Source organism: Trichoderma harzianum, assembly GCF_003025095.1.
Source record: "Trichoderma harzianum CBS 226.95 unplaced genomic scaffold M431scaffold_57, whole genome shotgun sequence".
Lineage (NCBI taxonomy): Eukaryota > Fungi > Ascomycota > Sordariomycetes > Hypocreales > Hypocreaceae > Trichoderma > Trichoderma harzianum.
Window position 1 is genome coordinate 1 of NW_020209305.1, and position 21,996 is coordinate 21,996.

Consider the following 21,996-nt stretch of genomic DNA (forward strand, 5'->3'; position numbering starts at 1 on the left):
TTTAAAAATATTTAATATTCTTTTAAATAAAAATTATTAATATATAATATTTTAACCTAATACTTAAATAGTATAAGGTAAATTCCTAAAGTAATAAACTAAAGTTAATTAATTTATATTAATAAAAAAAATAAAAAGTAGCTTTAAATAAATATAATTATAAAATAAGTAAAATATAATAAAAATTTAGTTTATATTTAATTTTAATACTTTATTAATAACTATTTATTTAAGTTATTTAAAGAGTATAAAGAATTAAATTTTATATATTTAGTTATTTTTTAAAGAATAATATAATATATTATTTTTATATATATTTAAAACATTAGTTAACTATTATTCTTATATTAAAATAATATAGCTTAGTTATTCATTTTTCAGAGGGAATAATACTACGTAGTTATTCCTTCTTTTAACTAGCTAGATTAGTCTAATAGATATTCCAGGATGCCTGTTTATAGTATTATAAAAGCTTAGGTCGTAATACTAACCCTATAGGAGCTCAGCTTATTATACTTTACTACCTATATTAAGAAATATTTATAAAAATATTTTTTTCTAATTAATTAAATTAAATTAAAAGTTATACCTGCGTAAGATTATACCTGCGTAGTAAAAACATCATGCCCCCCTATTAATTACCAATTACTTACCCTATATTATTACTAGTATTTAGATTGGGACGTTACAACTAGCTTGCCACAGTCTTGTTATTTTAAAGTGAGTTTCAAAATATATTTATCTCTTTACCTCGTAATCTCAAAGTGAATTTCTCTTCGCACGTGATCCCATAGAGGCTTCTTTAATTATTTATACCTGGTGAGCTATCCCTTCTTGCATTCTTCCCTTTTCAACCTTTCCATCTCCCAATTCTCAAGCCAGTCAATACTTTCATTTACTATACTAGCAATCCCCACTAGGAACCGAGTGGAAACAGCTTCCTAGTCCTACCTAGTTGTATTAACATTCCAAGTATTTACGCTTCTTCTTCTTTCTCGGACTTCAGATATTTTACTCAGCACACTGGCAATTCCACTAGGAACCGAGTGGAAACAGCTTTTCTTCTTCCTCGCCACCCTACTAACTTCTAGCCGTAAGTACTGACCACTCCTTCCATTTTTCAATTTTCATCTACTGCAATACACATTTTCCATACACATCCAATCCCACTTGGATCCGAATGGAAACTGTATCTCCTTCATAGTCACTCCAATCCGTTCAAAAACATTACCCACTAACTCAACTAACCACTGACTTTTCACAGATATGGAAGATCTCCTATTCGAGGAGTTTCCTCCTACCCCACCGGCTTCGGGTGATCAAGTCAGAAAAGCAATCGTGTTGAAAGTGGACTGGGAGTACGATGACAACGCCCACTACGTCCCCGCTGCTTTACGCAATAAGGTACCAGATCATCTTAAAAAAGATGGTAAGATAATACTAGAGAAGGGGACTGAGGGATTTCTCTATGAAATCAGTCCCAGCAAGCAATGGGGTTCAGTGATGTTCATTGTTCATGGTACTCGCATACATGGTAAGCCTTAAATGAACCGAGATCATGATTACTACTTCGGCCCTGGTGTCGCTAATTAACTCAAATTCGATTATAGTGGCGGTTAAGTTAAAATACATTACAATCGGAGCCGATTTCAGTCCATTATCGCTGAAAAACGCAAAAAGCCTTGAGCTCTTTCAAACAGAGCCACTTCCCAACTCTAACTATCGCACCTACAACAGCAATTTAATGGACTCTTTTATCCATGCAATTTGGTGCACCCTCCGGTCAAGAATCATAGAACTCCATCGTCTCGGCATAAGTACGGTCCTCTTAAACAAATATTTTGGGGAAGATTTTCAACAAAATATAAATACAATCATTCAAGGCTTCACACCTGCTGCACGTACAGTACTGCAAAACGGCGATTTCTCAGTCAATAACCTTCTTACTATCGCTGAAGTAACAGAAGACTGGCCACCAGCAGGCCCTATTATTTATATTCGGCTCTATGATAATGAAGTCCCAGGCACTCCTCGAAGCGCTGTTTATGTTGGACAAACGATAAATGCCATTAACCGCCTCAGAGAGCACAATTGTACAACAAATACTTCAAATGGGTTACATTATCGGCATGCTCGACGCTTTGCACCTGAACATCGTCGTATGTTACCGCTATGCTCTTGGGACCAGGATATCCCACGTCATGTGTTAAACATGGCTGAGCAAACCGTGGTCCTCATGTTCGGGTCATATTCGCCAATGTCCCTGCCCACCAACTCCCTAATGAGCGGTCGTCTTGGGTCCTATTACCCGTTTATATCGTTCATGAGATCTCTCCGGCATGATCTTACGCAGAGGCTGCCATGGGCGCCTTCCATCAATCTCTTAGGCCTGAATGTTGCAACACCTCTCGCCGAGTCCAAGAAGCTTCGATTAATCCTTTGCACGCCGAGAATACAACTCACTGGAAGCATTAGGACATTCACCCGATACCGTACTCCCGTTAGTTTGAACACACACAAGGACCGCCAACAAGCAAGCTCTATTACTTTAAACCTTCGCCATAGTGGCCCTGACTATATGTACATCGGACTGAGTATTCCTTGGGAAGACATCAACTCAAAGAACATTCCTTCTAGCGGCTTTTTAGTCTATGAAATAATGGACGACGGACAGCCTCATCCCAGCCCGTGGATTAGAAGTCCAGCTGTTGGGCCATATGAAGACTTCATTCGAGCCTCAACCCTTGGTATGCGCTATGAATGGCATGATAAAGTGCAGAATGTTTGGCTTTCAATAAGTATACATAAGCCAGGATGCACTGCGATGCTTATCAGAGCCTTGAAGGCCAATAACGTTGAGATTAGCCTCGCGATGTGGAGGCAACCTTTGCATATAATCCAAGCCCTTAAAGGTATTACTTACACGGACTACCGACCCAACGAGGGATTTTATAAGCAGTTAAACTTCGGATTGATTAAGGTAATCCAGGTCCAAACCGACCACCTTAAACAGACGTACCAATTGGTTGAAAGGCCGGAAATACTCCAGTCCTTTCCTAAAAAAGCAACTTGGTCTTATAACTGTTCAAAAACAGCACAGCTCTTTTCGTCAACATCGACATACGTTCCATCTCAACCAGTCCCCTTTAATGCAGATCTTAACAAAACACTTACCCCTTCCGGCGTACGTGTCAGCGGATTAACAAACACCGACAAATGCGACTTCTGCATCTTTTCTTCAGCGCCGTATTCCATTAAATGCGAACCAAATGTTGATTTTCCTTACGGCCAAGTTTGCATGCTTTGCTCAATGTTCAATCGGCCCTGCACATATACTAGGTTGCCAGAGTTGACTGAACTATGGGGAACAGGCTCTCCGATCTTAGGGTCTCACTCTCATTTAAACAAATATCCGAACGGACCCCTCCGCTTTCTCGGTTTCCATGCTACGAAAAGCCAAGGCGTCCAGGAAGTGCCTGAGCCTCGCGAGAAAGCTTTAGGTTTCTTTGCAAAGCCAAAGGCAGATGGAGACGAAGACGAAGACGAAGACGAAGACGAAGACGAAGAATTAGACGTAGAATTACACGTAGAATCAGACCAGGATGGAGGAGGAGCTGGTGATGTGTAGGCGAAGTTTCCACTCGAACTCGGGTGGTAAAATTCCAGCCGGATCCGAATGGAAATCATTTTTAGCTAGTTACTAAGATAACCCTGGGCTTTATAATCAATACATACTGGCTTGCGCGTCCAAACATCGCAAATCTTGATGCTTTCCATGGGGTTATGAAACTGTGAAGTTCCCAGCGCACTTTTCACAATTGCGTTCTTCACACGGCTTCACAAATATTACACTTTTCACGCTTTCGGTATCATCACTGCTTTCATCATTGGCCTCTGTTCCCTTCATAATGGAAGGATGTTGTAAAACTGGTATTATGGACACTTGAGTGTGTTCAATTTCCGATGTCGAGTCGCCCATGGTGACAACATCCGTCACATGGGTCAGGATATCTGAGATTTCTCCTGGGGGGCTGTCAAACGCGGAGAGTTCTGACCCTGACTCCTTGCTATCCGGAATTTCCACTGAGTCGCGCACGACGACAGTGAATTCTGACCCAGGGTCTTGACTGTCCGGAATTTCGGCAAACATGGACGCACCGCTCACAAGGTCCGGCAACATCTCAATCTCAATCGCATTTGGATTGGCGTCTGGTTCGGCCAAATTACTTCCCGCTCCTGAAGTCTCGATACTTCGGCGGACATAGTCAGTCCGTGGAGGCGGCGTCAGCTCTCGAGGAGCATGGGAAGCGTTATGCGCCTTGACAATTGTTAGTACATTTGACTAACGGCCAAGTGGACCTTGGTAGTAATCGGCGCAGATCACTTTGACACGCATTGAGCCCGTCACATGTGAGGTGGTCGATGCGGTCTCCTACTGGATGGGACGGGGTTTCCACTCGGACCGGAGTGGCAATTTCAAGCTCACCAGGTGGTATGGTATCCTAAGATGCTCCTGCATCCGGAATGGTCCAGGAAAAAGGCGACCATAACAACGGCTCCCAATCACGCGGCAGACGTAGCCTTCTAGATCCCAATCGATGTATACATTCGTTAAGTGCGCGTACATTGGCTCATATATCAGCTGTCGTATTACTGCACTATTGGCTGATAGCCGTTCATCCTCTAAGGCCTGTACTGTATCCCCTAGTTTCTCATTAGGATTTGTAAGTGCGCTTTCCATTATTTAGTACCTACAAGGTGTTGGTTCCCTGTCCACTACCGGAGGCAATTCGGGAGACGGACAAGTGGGCAACGGCGACGGCGGCTCACTTTGGAGGTCGGGCCACACATTTTCAATGTTTTCAAAGTTCTCCATTGCAATGATCTTAGCGTTGTGAAATCGTCCGAAGAGTATGAATGGGACAAAATTTACTTCTGTTTTGCTTTTGCCCTTTGTTGTGTGCTCGCTTGTTCTATGGCATCACAAATGTAGGAAGGAGCGTCCTGAGTGGTAACAGACTGTAGGTACCTAGGTACCTGCATGCACTTACACATAGTAGTCGTACCTGACAGTGGGTACAACCTAGGTAGGTAGGTAGTACTCATTCATCCGTTCACCATACCCAATTCGTACCAGTGCCCCAAGCCGCCGGGCCGCCACATGATCTAACGCTTTCCCTAAATCAGATGCTGCAAGACACTACGTGAATCTCAGCCAAACTACACTGAACATCGCCATGTTCTCAACAACCCATGAAAGAGATGCTTCAATTGCTTCAGAAACGCGTGCCATTCGGATCCAGGTGGCGTTTGTATCGGAATCTGGAAAAACCGAGTCCGACGGCGAAGAAGTTTTTCCGTTCCCGGCACTATAAGAGAACTTCTCCCGCTGAAATCAAACTCTCCTTCCTTTTCTTTTTTCCATCCTCCGCCATCATCCTTGCTCTGAACCGGACACGAATAGCCACCTGGATCCGAGTGGAAGTCGATTCTGCTCCCAACATGCCACCCTCCAGACGCGGCGGGGCGAAGGGACGCCCGAAGCCCAAGAAGGACGAAACCGACCAGACTGACACAGTCGAAGACACCAATGATGAAATCGTAGTCGACTTCACTCCAATTTTGCGACTCGAAGGCATCAACGACTGGCGCGTCAAACCAGAGGCAAATAATTTCTCAGTAGGTGATACCGCTAAGTATACGAAAGACGAGGACACGCAGCAGATCCGCAAAATCGCCAAACTATGGCGCGACCTCGGCCATTGCATTGGAGTCCAAATATGCCACAAGTGGAATACAGAGCCCACCCTCATTTCGCTTTTGGCTCGGTATAACGGCATGAATGTAAACTCATTAGCTAATTTTGCTGATACTGTTGGTGAGTATACCCCTACATAAGGTTTCCATTCGGATCCGGGTGGAATTTTACCACCCGAGTTCGAGTGGAAACCCCTTTGCCCTCCCTCTCTCATGCCATTCGGATCGGAGTGGTGAAAAGCCACATGGATCCGAATGGAAACCCCTTTGCCCTCCCTGTCGCGTCTTGCTTACCTCTGAGTACATCCCATTTCAATTGACCCATGTGCTGATTCTTCCACTAGTTTGCGACATTATCCAACTCGGCCTTTTCCTTCTGCATCACAAATTCAACATTGAGATAGCTCAACAGCTCTTGGCGGAACATCCCGTAGAAGAAGGCGCTCATCCCAAGTTCATCAACGACCTTCTCGCGAACAGTCGCACCAGAATCAATGCCTTGGTGGTGAAACCCACTTCCCTGAGTCTGATTTCTCCTATCGAGTTGGTTAAGATGTATAATGAGAATCCCGTATTGAAAGCCTTTATCGAGAAGATCATCAAGAATCTGGAGAGGCCAGTCTTTCTACCAATTACCCGTGGTGTTATTTCCCGCGCAGACCTCGAGGATGACGCGTTGCATGCTCCCGCCACAATTCTTGCTCATGCCGTCCAACTCCTGCTCTTTGCGCCAACCAATTGGCGCAAGGAGATTGAGTACACCGTGCGGCCTGACGCGTATAAACACCGATATCCTACCCCTCCGGGCCATGGTGGAGATTGTCGAACGGTGGCTGGAATGTTCAGCCTTGAAGACCTTCACCGTGCCGTGATTTTGGTCTACCTTGCCATTTATCGCAGGATCAACGGGACCGACAAACTGAAATCGACCCGTCAGCCTCAGCCTCGTGGCGACTTCAAGGGTTATTTTGACGTTGAGCGGCAAATAATCGAGGACACAACTGGCCAGGAGGGCCCTTCTCAGCTCGCTATGGCGCGAATAATGAAAAATCCCTTGCCCACTGAGCGCGAGCCTCCGAGCCAACCACCACAGAGCGGTTGTGTCAGGCCATCGCCGCTGACAACGCCTTCCAAGCCAAAACCAGGTGCCCAGGGGCCAGTCGATTTGGAACAAGAATTTCTCACTCCAACCAAGCCACATGGTCCCAAAAACCGGGATCTTTATATGGACATCCAAACTTTCTTTGTGGACTGTGCTGGTGCTCGCCAGGAGAGCTTTCTCGTTGATGGCTCTGACCTCACTAATACCCAACCGCTCTATAGCTCGCTTGAGCAGATCTCAGAGGCGACCTAGAAGGTTCTCCTTGAGAGAATCCGCGAGCAATATGACTGGGATGATCCTGACAAGGTCTTTGCTAAAGTTTCTGAGCAGATTACATGCTTTAAATCCTTGATTGACGAACAGAAGCTTATCGACTTTACCGAGAGCGGTAGTGCTTCTACCGCAGTGCAAGAATTCCTCTCGCAACATCCTGGGGATGAGTTGGGGCTAATCAATGCCTTGCAACGCCAATACGCGTTGGAGACTACCTTCAACGGACACCCCCCTCCGGAAGATACTGATCTTAATGCAGTGTGTTCTCGTTTTGGGATCGCCCCATACCCTTCCCTGGAGCTGTATCCTGGGCAAGGTTTTCAGCCACTTAAACCGCATCAAGTGGCAGGTACGTGCCTTCCATTCGGATCGTTGTGGCCTTTTCACCACCTGGATCCGAATGGAAGCCCCTTTCTTCTTGTAATTCCCTACCATTCAGATCCTGTCGGTGAACCCCACAAGGATCCAAGTGGTAACTCCATTTTTCTCTCGACGCAGTGGGCTAACTTGTTGACCAGACCTAGGCTGCATCTTTGAGAAGCTTGATACGCTGGGCCATGTTCTTTTCAGTAATGAAATGGGCCTCGGAAAAACAAAAGTTTTTCTCGCTATGATTGAATGTAAAGCTCGCGATCTAGAGGCCAAATTGACAACTTTATCCGACGACGATGACCATGAGATCTTTTTCCCGAGCCTTATTGTCAATCCCCCTGGTACTATCCACCAGACAAACGCGGAACTAAAGGCAAATTTCCCCGGTCTGAAGGTTCTCTTGTACTACGGCGCTAAAGGTCAATCCCGCAAGTTTGACTCGTCCAAGATTGTGGACAAGGCGGAATTCCTCAAAGTGCTCCGCAAGTTGTCGCCTACAGACCCACAGGTGAGCATTGCATCCACCCATCCGCCTCCCATTCCACCCGGATCCGAATGGAAATGCTAACTTCTCTCCAGACCGCGCGAACTGTCGTCATGACCACGTATAACACGTTCCATTGCCGCGAAGTTATACGGAATGAGAAGCGATTCATCTTTCTCGGTCGCAAGGAAAAGGGACCACCTAAAAAACGGGCCAAGACTGCCCCCCCTCCCAAAAACCATCTGATCACTGATGAAGCGATTCGTAAGGGCGTCAGGTTCACCCAGGACACTGATCCAGACCGTGAGTCTGAAGACGACGGAGACGATGATTATACGCCTGAGGAAATGCTGGCCTTCCAAGCCAAACGTACCCAAAACTCGACCAAGATACGCAAGTATTACAAGGGAGACTGGGAAGTAGAGAGTAAGAGGATACACTTTCTCAAGGACGATGAACAAGGCATTCCCGATGGGAATCTAGTCGAATATCATCTCGCTCGTGAGGCTCTGGGCGATATCAAGTGGTCCTTCTTGATTGTGGATGAAGCTCACAATGCACGGCGTGTCAACGGTGTCTACAATAATTGTTTTCGGCTGCTCAACTGGAGTCATCTTGTTTAGGTGACAGGGACACCTCTCATGGGTAGTCTGCAGGACATTATATCACCATTAACCCTCATATCGCCCAAATTACGCATTCAACCGCCCCCAGTGGGAGATATGGCCATTGGTTATATCCAGGGTCTTTGGCATGAGGACTACAAACCGGATGGTAAGGCAACGCATTGGAAGGATGGCGATGAAACCGCTGCAATATTCTCTGAGAAATTTACAACCAGGTACCCCTCAGAGGGTTGGGCACAAATGGAAGAATTTTGGAAGCGTACCGGGGTAAAAATATGGCAATTGAACCCAGCGCTTGTGAGCCAGGCCGGACGTCACGCGGAGTGGTCAAGTGTCTTTGGCCAGAATGTCATCTCTGTAGTTTTGCAGACATTGTCCTTGCACCGGACCTTAAACTCCCGCCTCATTCTGCCCGATGGTCAAGTCTCCTTTCCTGGTACAGAGTTGTTGCCGATGACGATCATCACAGAAGAGCTGAACTTTGACCGGTCGATCCGTTTTCGCGTCCAAGAGCACGGGCGCAACTGTGCCTCAAAAACTTTCATCGCTGGTCCGTCAAACACTCTAGACAATTTCTCGCCCAGCCAGGGCGGCCTCTCCTCTCACAACTCGCAAGAGGGGTCACTCAACTTCAGCGCCTACAGAGAAGGAATTCTCGTAGCCTACGATTGGAGAAACACAGAGATACTCTACTCCAACGTAGAAAAATTTTTCGGAAAGGACCCCGACGGAATTCTCAAGACACTGCGCAAACTACGAGACGGAGATGCCATGACCAACAGCCAGAAACAAAGACTGCAGCGACGCGCTGCGAAGGACGCCATGCCAACGGTGGGAGTGGAGCATGTCCAGAAATTGCTCTCGCATGATAATAATCAGGGGCTGGACTATTTCTTCACACGGACATGCCCAGATCCATATGTCCTTCCCTTGACGGATCGTGCCGCGTGGGTACACTGGCTAGCCGGCACAAACCCAATGCTTGCAAGAACTCTTGAGCTTTGTTATCGCTACGTACATGAGAAGAAGGAACGCGTGTTGGTCTACATTGACACGCCTTGGGTCCAACAGTAAGTCATCAAATGTTCCATTCGGATCCGGGTGGATTTTGACCACCCGGATCCGAATGGAAACCCCCCGACCCCCGTTCTCCCTCGTATATGCTGACTTTCCTGTGTGTGCAGAATGATGTATGCAGCACTCTTGATGGCTGGCTACAAGACACTCACAGTTCGTTCCGCCGATAAACCTGCGGCTAAAGTCGAAGCTGTAGAGAAGTTTTCGGATCCACGTTCAGACGCACAAGTGTTTGTTGCCAATATAAACATTATGTCAACAGGTGTAAATCTGCATCACGCTTGTTGTTATGGCATCCTGGCCACCTTCCATTTTAACGCAAAAACAATCCAGCAAGTCCATGGACGGCTCAACCGCTTAGGTCAGAAAAAGGCTGTTATTTGGCACAACCTCAAAGTAAAAGACTCCTTTCACGATCACCAAGAGCGCATGCTGCTCACGAAATGGTCACGTCAATTGTCTGCCGAATCCAACCTCCCACAGTGGATGAATGGCGCATTGCGCGAGGTTATGCTCTTTGAGCTGATGCGCGCGCACTGGAATCAGCCATTCAACCGTTATAGCTGGGTCATTATCGCCGAACGGGATGGCAAATCAATGGATTACTACAGCGAGGAAGCCATTAAATTAGGCTATTGCTGCTCGCTCTTGGCTAAGCTTGTCTTGTTTGACAAGAAGGAGGACTACTGGAATGAAAATGATGATTTTATTGCTATAGCTCTGCTCGAACTTGCTGGCAGCCAAGAGCTGGAACAGCTTGAACAATGGCTGAAACTGGACGACCAGGGTCTTCGAGTGACATTGGAGTTGCGACTGACAAAGCTCATTCACGTGGCCAAGACAAACGAGACAAACAAGGAGCAGATTGAGCGTTTCAGGGACGGCGTGAAGCAGAGGCAGGCGCGCGAACCCATCCAGATCATCGATGAAGACGGCTCGGACAGTGAAGATCCAGTAGAGGATGAAGACGCCGAACTTGACAACGAGAAGGAGCCCGAGACTGCTACTGACGAGGAACCCATCGGTCCTGCTGGTAAAGATCTGGAAGATGGCGCAACGGAGTTGGGCAATCAGCAAGGAAATATGGATATCGACGCACCACCAAGCAATCAGGAAGTTGCAGAGTAGGTGATGGTTTCGGTCGATCTTGAAAAGACTCATAGATATATGGCAGGTCTATTTTCTAGTATAGGCGATTTGGGGGATTTTGCTATTCTAGTGGTTCTAGTGGATGGATCTTGGAACTTGAAAATGTGGGATGGATACACTCGATTTGCTTGGTCCTATAATGCGACCGGAAAGTTTGCCAAATTGGCAGAAAAGTTTACAGGTTCTGGAATGTTAGCCTGAGATTTGGCGATGCCATTTTATGGCTTCCATAGGGGACTTATGAGATTTATGGATAGGCGGGTTAGTTAGGCTTTGCTTTTGGCATTAGTCAGCTCCGTTTATCAGCCGGCCTATATAGGTTCGTGCTCTATTCTAGTTAGTAAAGGAATGAAGCTCTTCTCTTTTATACAAATCTACAAGAACTAAAAGTTTGGTACAAGGTTTACTTTTACTTTGCCTAGGTACTTTAGGCTTTATATAATTGCTAATTCTAAGTTGGTAATTCAAGAGATAAAATAATAATAAGTGAAGAGAATTCCACTTGGGTCCAGGTGGGAAATTATAAACCTTAATATTATAGCTGAACAACGGTGGCTATATTTTTCGTAGTACTAGGCCCTGAGCTAAAGTTAAGTACACCACCCTTCTTAGAAATAAAGGATAAGTTAATAATCTCTTTTATTACTCTAATATATATAGAATTTTATATTTAGCGTTAAATTAATTAATATATTATTTATTATTAATACTTATGTTTTTTTTTAATTTATAATTAATTAATTCTATTATGTTAAGTTAAAGAATATAATTAAATAATTATTAGAAGCCAGGTTAGTGGAAGAGAGTAAAGAGGGATAAGGGATAATCACAGGTAGCTATATAGCGAATACGTAAGCTTAAGGTAGCGAAGTAACTATATTTATCTCTGCCTTCCTTAATTCCTTCCTTAGATTTTAGGTTTTTTATAATATTATTACTAAGCTAAAGGCTTTACAACCCTTAGCTTACGCCTCCGTAACGTAGCTGGTGTACAGCTGTTATATAACTACACTCTTTTTAAATAAGCTTTAATATATTACCCTTTTTTCTAAGGTATTACTTTAATACTTTTAATAATATTCCTTTTCTTAATCTTATAATTAATCTCTTTTATTAAAGGTATTACCTATATAAAAGCTTTAATATAATTTAAGCTTTATATTTATTTTATTTTTATTATAAATATATTACTATTTTAAGCTTTTCTTTTATATTTTTAAAAATAAATATACATAAATAGTTAAATATAGTAATAGTTTTATAATACTTTTTTATTACTTTTATAACCTAAAGTAGTTAATATTTTTTTATAAAAAATAAAAAAGTAAAAGGGAATATAAACTTATTAAAATTTTAATATAATAAAGGTAAAATATTATTAATTTTACTTTTAATTACTTTTACTTTTACTACTTAAATTTTATATTATATTAATTTATTTACCTAGTATTTTTATAAAAGCTAACTTTTTAAAGGTAGTTTAATATATTTAACTTTTTTCCTTTATATTAGCCTTATAATTAACTTATAAATAAAGCTATTCTTTATTATTATTACTTAGGTTATATATATAAATAAATAGCTAAAAGTTAACCTCTGCTTTATATAAATATAATAAGTTAGTTATTATAACCCTTTTATATTAAGTCTTTTTTTAATTTACTTTTTAAATACTAGCTTTAAGTATATAATATATATTTATAAAAGCTATAAAAAAATATATATTCCTATTTAAGCTTAATATTATTAGGCTACGTAGTTATTATTAAATATACTTTAGTAAGCTTAACTAGACCTAGTATATTATTACTTTTTTATTATAATTATTATTTTAATTTATAATAGGCTATTATTAGTCTACTGTAATAGTAGTATAAAAAAGCTTTTTATAATATTAATAATATATTTATAACTTTAGTAATAGTTACTACTATAGTAATTATAATAATTATTACTCCTAGGGTATTAAGTATTACCTTAGTTTACTATTAGGCATAGGTTTATAATATTACTAATATAAAGATATAGTTAAATATTATAAATTCTTTAAAATTAATAAATATTATACTTTTTATCTTTTTTTTAATATATTTCTTTAGCTTTTATAATATTTTTATTACTAATCTATCTTTTAGGAGTAGCTTAAAAGCCTTAAGGGTTATTTAGCTAATAACTTTCCTACTGTACTAGCTTATAAAGGTAAGGTAACTTAAACTAATATTATTATAAATAAAGGTATAATAGTTATAAATAATAATATAATTAGTAATATATAGTAGTATTTATTTATTATAGTTATATATATACCCTTTCTTTATAGTATAGTCCCTATATTATATAATAAGGTAATAATATTATTTAATTAACTTATTTTCTTTTATAATTTTAAGCTTTTTATATAACTATATACTAACTATAATTTACTTTTACTTTACTTTTACTTTACTTTTCCCTTTAAATTACTTTACTACCTTAGTAAATTAAAATCCTATAATTATAGCTAGTATAATAAATTTTATTTATAACTACAGCTTTTTTTTTTTTTTTTTCCTTTTTTATTACCTTATAATACTAAAGTTAATACCCTCCTTCTTTTTTATAATATTTTTTTAATATTTTTATAATTAAGTATTTTTTTTTAATTTTCTTTATTTTTACTAATTTTATTTTTATTTTAGCTTATTTAATTTATTATAATACTTTATTAATTAAATAATAAATATAAAACTATAAAATAATAAGCGCTTAATAATTAGCTTTTATTTTTTTATAGTAGTTCTTTTTTAATTAATCTCTTAACCTTAATTTTACTTTTATAATATTTTAAAAATACTATTAAAGCTTTAAATATATACGTTTACGCTACCCTTAAGTAACTTATTTATTAAACCCTAAAATATAAATATACTTATATACTTTATATATTAAATAAAAATAACTTTAATATTAAAGAATTATTTTTACTTTCTTTTATTTTTACCTTAGTTAATATTATTATTTTTAAAATATAAATACTATATTATTATTTTTATTTTTTTACTAATTTATAATAACTATAAAATATTATATTATAAATATTTTTATAATTTTACTTTTTATATTAGTAAGTTAAATAAAAATAATAAAAAACCCCCTTCTTTAACTATATACTTTAATATTTAAAGTATATTTTTTAATTACTCCTTTACTATAATAAATTAATAAATTTTTTAAATAATTTAAGTAAATATTAGTACTACTAGCTTAATTATAAAGGTTACTTTTTTATTCTTAATTCTTATATTAAGGTTACTTAGGAAATATAGTAGACTTTTTTATAATTTCCTAATATAAGGTACTCTTCCTTTTATTACTTATTTAATATTAACTTATATAAGAACTATTTATTAATTTATAGCTTTTAATATAAAAAAAGCTTTTAAAGTTTTATATTTATAATTTAAAGTTTATTAGTTTAATATATAATACTTCTCCTACTCCTTTATTATTAAGTTAATACTAAAACCTATATTTAAATTTATAGCTTTATATTTAGCTAAATATTATAAATTTATTATATATAATTATAATAATAATATTTTAATTAATAAATATTCCTTTCCTTTTTATATTAATTATTTTTAATTCTATTTAAGAAATACCTTTTTTTATAAATACGCTAGGTATTTATAGCTATTCTACTTTATTCTTAGCTATCCTTTAAAGTAAAGCTTTATAAGCTAATATTACTATCCCCCGTCTTACTATTCCTATTCCTAGAGATATTATATTTAAGGCTACCTTCCTTTTAGTAGCTACTTACAGCGTTAATACTACTATAGCGCTAGCTTAAGGTAGTATTAAGAATATGCTTTCTTTTACTAAAGCTAATAATAATAATAATAAGAAGGATATTATTAATAAATAGTAATAGTTGTTTTTTTATAATAGGTTTATAAGCTTACTGTTACGTATTTATATTATTTAATTTATTAATTTATTATATTTAACTTTATGTTTAGCATTAAAGATAAAGAATACCCTAGAATTTACTTATTACTATATAAGTTTATAGTTAACTATATGTCACGACCTAACACTTATGGTCGCGACAACGGGCTAACTAACTAAGTGCAACTAAATTAACTATAATCTAAGTAGCTAATCAGGCCCCGCTTATCTTACTTATTTAACAAGCTTAGCAAGCTTATACTCTTTATACTTATTTTATAAGCTATATAAGCCCAGAACTAATTAAATATATAAATTTACTTTATATTATTTATTAAAATAGTTTAAATAGCCAGTTGTAAATATAAAATAATGCTTAATTATACCTATAAAGTATTATTTACTAGTTATATAAATAAACCCCTTTTATTTTTGTTAATTACCCGCTAGTTTAGCCTAGCCTATCCGCTAATATAAACCTAGTATAAGGTTTATCCCTTAGGAATTCCTTTTATACTAATACTATAGGAGCTTAGCTTATTATATATTTATAACTCTTATTTAGAGGTTACCTTAAACTATAGGTAATATTATTATAAGGATATTAAATAGTTAAATTCTATGTATTAAATATAGAAATAAATTAAGAAAGCGAAGTTTAAAGTATATACGGAAGTAATATTAAAATTTTAAACTTATTTAAAAAAACTATTAAAATAATAAATCCTAATATAAAAGGGATTATAACCCCTTAATTACTAGTTAATAATACTAAAGTATAATAGCGCTTCTTAAACCTTAAAGCCTTAGTTATTTATATAAAATAAATTATTAAAGACTAATAAAATACTATTAATATACTTAATAAATAACTTAACGTTTAATAGTAATAATAAAGGTAACTACTTATAGTTTAAGGCTAGCAGGGAGGTCCCTGTAAGAAAAAACTAGGTAAGATTATTAAGCTACTTCTGCTAATATTATTTAATAAAGACTTATAAAAAGTTAAGGGATTTTTTATAAATATAAGGTCTTATTTTAAATACTTTTTAACTACTATAACCCCGCTGGAATAATATATTAGCGTTATAGAAAGCTAACTTATTAAAATACTTAAGAATTAGTTTAAACTATACCTTTAAGACTTTAAGTAATATAATTAAGTTAAAAAAAAGGCTACTACTAATATACTTTTTAATAAATATAAAAAATTTAAAAACTAACTTAAGGTACTATTTAGCTAAATTAATAAAAAAAAGGAAATAAAAAATATATTACTAAAACTTTAATAATAAAGTATATATACTAAATATACTACTAAGTTTATTTAAATCTATGCTAAAATAAACTTTAAAAATATAACTAAAAAAATATTATATTATTAAAAACTAAAATTAAAAGTAAAAAATAAACTAATATAAAATAATCTTTTAGCTATATTTAAAATACTTTTTAAAAAAGCTAATTATATTAATAACTAATAATTTAAATAATAAAAAGAAAAGTAAACTAAAAAAGGAGGAAATAATAAAATATACTACCGCCTTTAATATTATACTAATTAAAGTAAAAAATATAACTTAGCTTTATTAAATAATAAAAAACCAGGATTAATAAATCTAAATATTATTAATATCTATAAGTTTATAGATAAATATAATTACTATAGTAAAATAAGCTATAAGGAAAAGGATTACTAAAGTAAATATAGAAAATTTAATAATTTTAAAAAATCTACTTATAAAAATAAAAAGTTTAATAAAGTTTAAATTAATACTATTAAAATTATACCTTATAACTTACTTAATTAAACCAGCTGCTATAATAATTAATATTTTATATATAAGGAAGAAAAAGAAATAATAAAGTAGTACCCTAAGATACTTAAAAGAAAGCAGCTAAAATAAATTATAATTAATACTATAACTGTAAAAAAGCTAAATAATAATTAAAAAATAAAGTTAATAATAATTAGCCTACCCCTATAACTTAGGAAAAATATAAAGTTAATAGAGTATAAGCTAAAGCCCTTAATATTCTACTTATAAAAGAAAAGAAAAAATAAGAAAATACCTTTATTTATAAATAAAAAAAAAATATAGGAAAAATTAAAAATATATTAACCTTAATATTTTAGAATTATACGTAAACTATAGATTATAAAAACCTTAGGGACTAAACTACCCTTATAAATAAAAACCCTTTAACTATAACTTAAAAAAAATAGAAATATATAACTTAAGTAAATTCTAATAGATACTTAAATAGTATAAAATTACTTAGTAATAAATACTAAGTAATAATAGGTTAGTAAAATACGCTAATATAAACCCCTACTACTTTATTATAATTAAAGATTAATTCCTTAAATAAAAAAAAATATAACTTATATATAATACCTTATTTACAGAAGATTATAAATATTTAATAGTAAAATAATACTATAAAATACTATATAAAAAATACTAAAAATAAAAGATTTATAATTAGTACCTTTAGATCTAATATAAAAACCTATATAATAAAATTTATATAAAAATTAATTTAGATTAATACCTTAACTAAAGATATAAATAATACCTTAACTATAAGGTTAAAGAATAATATATATAAAGGGAAGCTTATCCTAAAACTAACCTACTATAATATAAGAATAAATATTATAAAAAGTATTATAAAGAAAAAGAAAAATATATTTAACTTTAATACTAATTATACTATAATAGATTTAACTTTAAAACCTATAATAAAGGTAATACTTATAAAAAAAATATTAAATACTTTTATAAATACTATATTAATAAAATTAATATTAATAAATATTAATAATACTAAAAACTCTAGTAGTAATAAATATAATAATAAATAATTAAAGACCTTAATATTATTACTAAAAATAATTATAATCCTAACTAAAAAAAAAATATATAAATTAATATAGTTAAAATAACTAAAATAAAAAAACTTAAAGTAAATATATAACTTAATAATAGTACTATTACTATATACATTAATAGTAAAGTAGATTATAATTTAATCTTACTATAATTAATTAAAAAACTATAAATCCCCGTTTAATAAAAAAAATAAGTATTATAAATTATAAATATTATAAAAGTAAAAGTAGAAAAAGGACTTATTAAATATAAAACTAATTATTTCCCCGTAATTATTAATAAAAACACTTATAATATCTAATTTAGTATTCTAAATATACTAAAAAATAATATTCTTTTAGGCTATCCCTAGTTACTTAATAATAACCTTATTATTTAATAGAAAACTAAGAAGGTTTATTAAAATATTAAAGATATACTTAAATATTAACTATATTAAAGAGAATATAAAGGTAAAGCTATACTACTAAAAGAACCAGAACCCTCTGCATTAACTATAAAAAAAACAAAAATAGTTAAATTTAAAAAAAATAAATTACTAATACTACTATAATATAATAAATAACGTAAAAAAGCAGAATATATCTATATTAATAGAATTACAATATAATTTAAAGATAAGCTAGTAGTACTTAATAAGGCGCTAAATAAGGCATAAGAAAAGAAGGAATTAAAAGAACTTAATAATACTCTTACTAAAATACCTTACTAATATAAAAAGTTTTAAAAGCTATATAAGGTAATATTAAACATTAGGTTACTACTATACTTACAGTAGGACTACTATATTAAGTTAATAAATAGAAAATAACCTAAGACCTATAAGATTTATAACCTTAATGAAAAAGAGCTTAAAACTTTAAGGGAATAGTTAAATAAGTAATTAAAAAAAGGATATATTTAAGTTTTTAATTTATTAGTAAAATACCCTATAATATTTATACTAAAGAAAAATAAAAAGTTATAATTAATTATTAATTATTAATAACTTAATAAAATTATTATTAAAAATTAAATACTACTACTATTAATCTTTAAAATTAAAAATAAATTAATAATTATAAAATAGTTTATAACTCTTAACTTAAAAAAAGCCTATAACCTTATCTAAATTAAAAAAAAAGATAAATAAAAAACAGTATTTAAAATACATTATAAATTATTTAAATATTTAATTATACCTTTTAGACTTACTAATACACCAGCTATGTTTTAAAGAATAATTAATAAAGTCTTTAAAGAATATATTAATAAATTTATTATTATTTACCTTAATAATATACTAATCTACTTTAATACTTTAGAAAAGTATAAATAATATATATATTAAGTTTTAAAAATACTATAAATAGTAAACTTACTAATAGAACTAAAGAAATATTAATTTTATATCTAAAAAGTTAACTTTTTAAAATATATTATCTTACTAAAATAAATTAAAATAAACCTTATTAAAATAGCAGCTATTAAAAAATAAAAGGTCCTTAAAATTATAAAAAAAGTATAAAGCTTCCTTAATTTAGTAAATTACTACTAAAGGTTTATTAAAAACTATAATAAAATTATAATACTACTTATAGATCTTATTAAAAAAGATCTTAATAATAAGGTTAAAAAAAATCAACTAATTAAATATATAAGGAAGGCCCTAGAAGCCTTTAAAATACTTTAAAAAGCTATTACTAATGCATTAGTATTATAAATATATAACCCTAAGAGGTCTATTATTATTAAAATAAACGCCTTAAACTATATAATTAAAGAAGTTCTTAGCTAATAAAATAATAAAAAAATACTATATCTTATAGTCTTTTTCTTTAAAAAACTTTATAACCTTAAATTATAATATTCTATATATAACTAAAAACTTATAGCTATCTTTAAAGTATTTAAGGAATAAAGATTATACTTATTAAATAATAAATATAAAATTACTATATATTTTAATTATAAGAATTTTATAAATCTTACTATAAAAAAAATAAATATCTTTATATAATAAAAAAAGTATTTTAAGCTTATAGCTAAGTATAATTTTAAAATTATACTTTATAAAAAATTAGAAAATAGTTAAGTAAATGCTTTTAGCTATAGAGAAAACTACTTTAAATTAATACTAAAACTTACTTCGCTAATATTTTAAAAAACAGCAGAAAGCTATTATAAACTAGTAATTATTAATACCCTCTTTATAATTAAAGATAAAAACCCTATCCTTAATAAAATTAAGGATAAAGTTAGTAACTAAATATTAAATTAGTTCCTTAAAAATATAACCTTTACTAAAGGAATTCCTTATAAAAATAAAAAAATCTAAGTACTAAAATTACTATAGAAAAAAGTAATAAAAATAGTTTATAAGTATTTGCTATATAAATATAAAGGAGTTACTAAGATACTATAATAAGTATAATAGTACTATACCTTTATAAGTATAAAGAAAGTTATTAAAGGAATTATTTAATTATATATTTTATATATAAAAATAAAGTCTAGTTAATAAAAACCTTATAGTAAACTATAACTACTACTAATACTAAAGTACCTTTAAAGCTTTATTTTATTTAATTATATTATTAAACTACTATTATTAAAGGAACTTATAATAAATATAGTATATAATAGTATTTTTATTATTATTAATAAATTAATAAAATAAAGTATTTTTATTTTATATAAAGAAAGTAGGATAGTAGAAAAGTTAGGCTATATAATATAAAAGTATATAGCTTTAAAATATAGATTACTTATAAAAATTATTTCTAATAAAGGATTAACGTTTATATTTAAGTATTAGTAAAGTACTATAGTAAAAATAAGTATAAACTATAAAGCTAGTACTACTTACTACCCTTAAATAAATAAGTAAATAAAATATACTAACTAAATTATTAAAGTATACTTATAAAGTTATATTAACTTTAATTAAAATAACTAAGTTAAATACTTACCTAATATAAAATTCTCTTATAATAATTTAGTTTTAAAATTAATAAAGCTTTTATTATTTTATATTAATAAAAGATATTACTTATAAATATATTAAATACTATAAAAGGAAGAAAATATATAAAAAACTATACTTAAGGTAGATAAACTTAAAGAACTATACTAAAAATTATATATGTAACTTAAACTTATATAAAAATATATAAAGAAGTATATAAATAAAAAAAGGCTTAAAAAATTAACCTTTTAAAAAGGAGATATAGTTTACCTACTTTAATATACTTAAGGAGAAAAATAAGCTAATATTAAAATAAATAAGCTAAGTAATAAGCTAAATTATAAAAAAGTTAAGCTTTATAAAATTTTAAAGAAAATTAGTAAAGTTAATTATAAACTAAACTTCCTAAAGTAATTAAATAAATAAAGAAAATTAATCTACTTAATTTTTTATATTTTACTATTAAAAAAAGTATTAATAAATAAAGATATAGGAGAACTTATTAAGGATAAAATTATTATTAAAGGTAAAAAACTTAAATATAAGGTTAATAAAATAATATTACTAAAAATAAATAAAGTAATTAGTAAACTTTAATACTTAGTAGAATAAAAAGAATATAATAAAGATATAAACAGCTAGGAATTAAAAAGTAATTTTAAATATACTAATACTACCTTAAAAACTTTTTAAAATAAATTTTATAAATAACTATAAGTATAATAAAAATTAATATAAAAAGAACTTAAATAACCTATAAAAATACCTAGGATAGTAATAAAAAAATACCCTTTATTAAAATAAAAAAATTAAGATTTAAGGACCTTAAATTAATATTAAAAAAGAAATTAATATTAATAACCTTTAGACCTAAAGTTATAGGGTTAGTAGGATTAAGTAGTAATATTTTAGCCTAATGTAAGGCCTCCGCTTTTATATACTTAACCTTATTTAACTTATTTAAGTTATTAATACCCTATATAATAGTATATATTATTTTTTAATACTATTATTTCTTCTTTTTATAAAGGCGTTTAACTTTTACACTAGCTAAATAAAAATATTTAAGCTCTTACTTATACTCTTCTTTAGCTACTTTAATTATTACTTTTAACTTAATATATTAAGCAGCTACCTTATAAAATTATATAAGAAAAAGTTATTTAATATTATAAAGGGATTTTTAGCTAATAATATAAGCTAAATAACAAAAGGATTTACCCTCTAAGAAAAAATACTTTATACCTAAAGATTTATAAATAAAATATTTATTTATTTTAACTAAGTAAAATAATATTAATAAATAAAAATTACTATACTACTCTTACTTATTAGTTTTATACTCCTTAGATTTAGTTAGTATAATTATAATAATTAAATAT

The 21,996-nt window shown here is 31.9% G+C and overlaps 3 protein-coding genes across 3 annotated transcripts; 2 read left to right on the forward strand and 1 right to left on the reverse strand.

Annotated features, from left to right (window-relative positions):
• Positions 1 to 1,266: 1,266 nt before the first annotated feature.
• M431DRAFT_102337 (hypothetical protein) lies at positions 1,267 to 3,082 on the forward strand (the record flags this gene model as incomplete). The annotated part of the gene is made up of 2 exons (XM_024911424.1): positions 1,267 to 1,534; positions 1,611 to 3,082. Coding segments are annotated over 2 exons (1,740 nt in total), but the record flags the coding sequence as incomplete, so codon positions are not given.
• A 699-nt stretch (positions 3,083 to 3,781) lies between these two features.
• On the reverse strand, positions 3,782 to 4,876 carry M431DRAFT_11766 (hypothetical protein; the record flags this gene model as incomplete). The annotated part of the gene is made up of 3 exons (XM_024912005.1): positions 3,782 to 4,318; positions 4,487 to 4,704; positions 4,756 to 4,876. The coding sequence occupies 3 exons, from the start codon at positions 4,874 to 4,876 to the stop codon at positions 3,782 to 3,784; spliced, it is 876 nt and encodes a 291-aa protein (XP_024767070.1).
• A 626-nt stretch (positions 4,877 to 5,502) lies between these two features.
• Positions 5,503 to 10,819, forward strand: M431DRAFT_102340 (hypothetical protein; the record flags this gene model as incomplete). Its single annotated transcript, XM_024911425.1, has 7 exons — positions 5,503 to 5,878; positions 6,102 to 7,003; positions 7,139 to 7,481; positions 7,657 to 8,012; positions 8,084 to 8,563; positions 8,612 to 9,684; positions 9,799 to 10,819. 7 exons carry the CDS (start codon positions 5,503 to 5,505, stop codon positions 10,817 to 10,819), a joined length of 4,551 nt encoding a protein of 1,516 aa, XP_024767071.1.
• Positions 10,820 to 21,996: the final 11,177 nt, after the last annotated feature.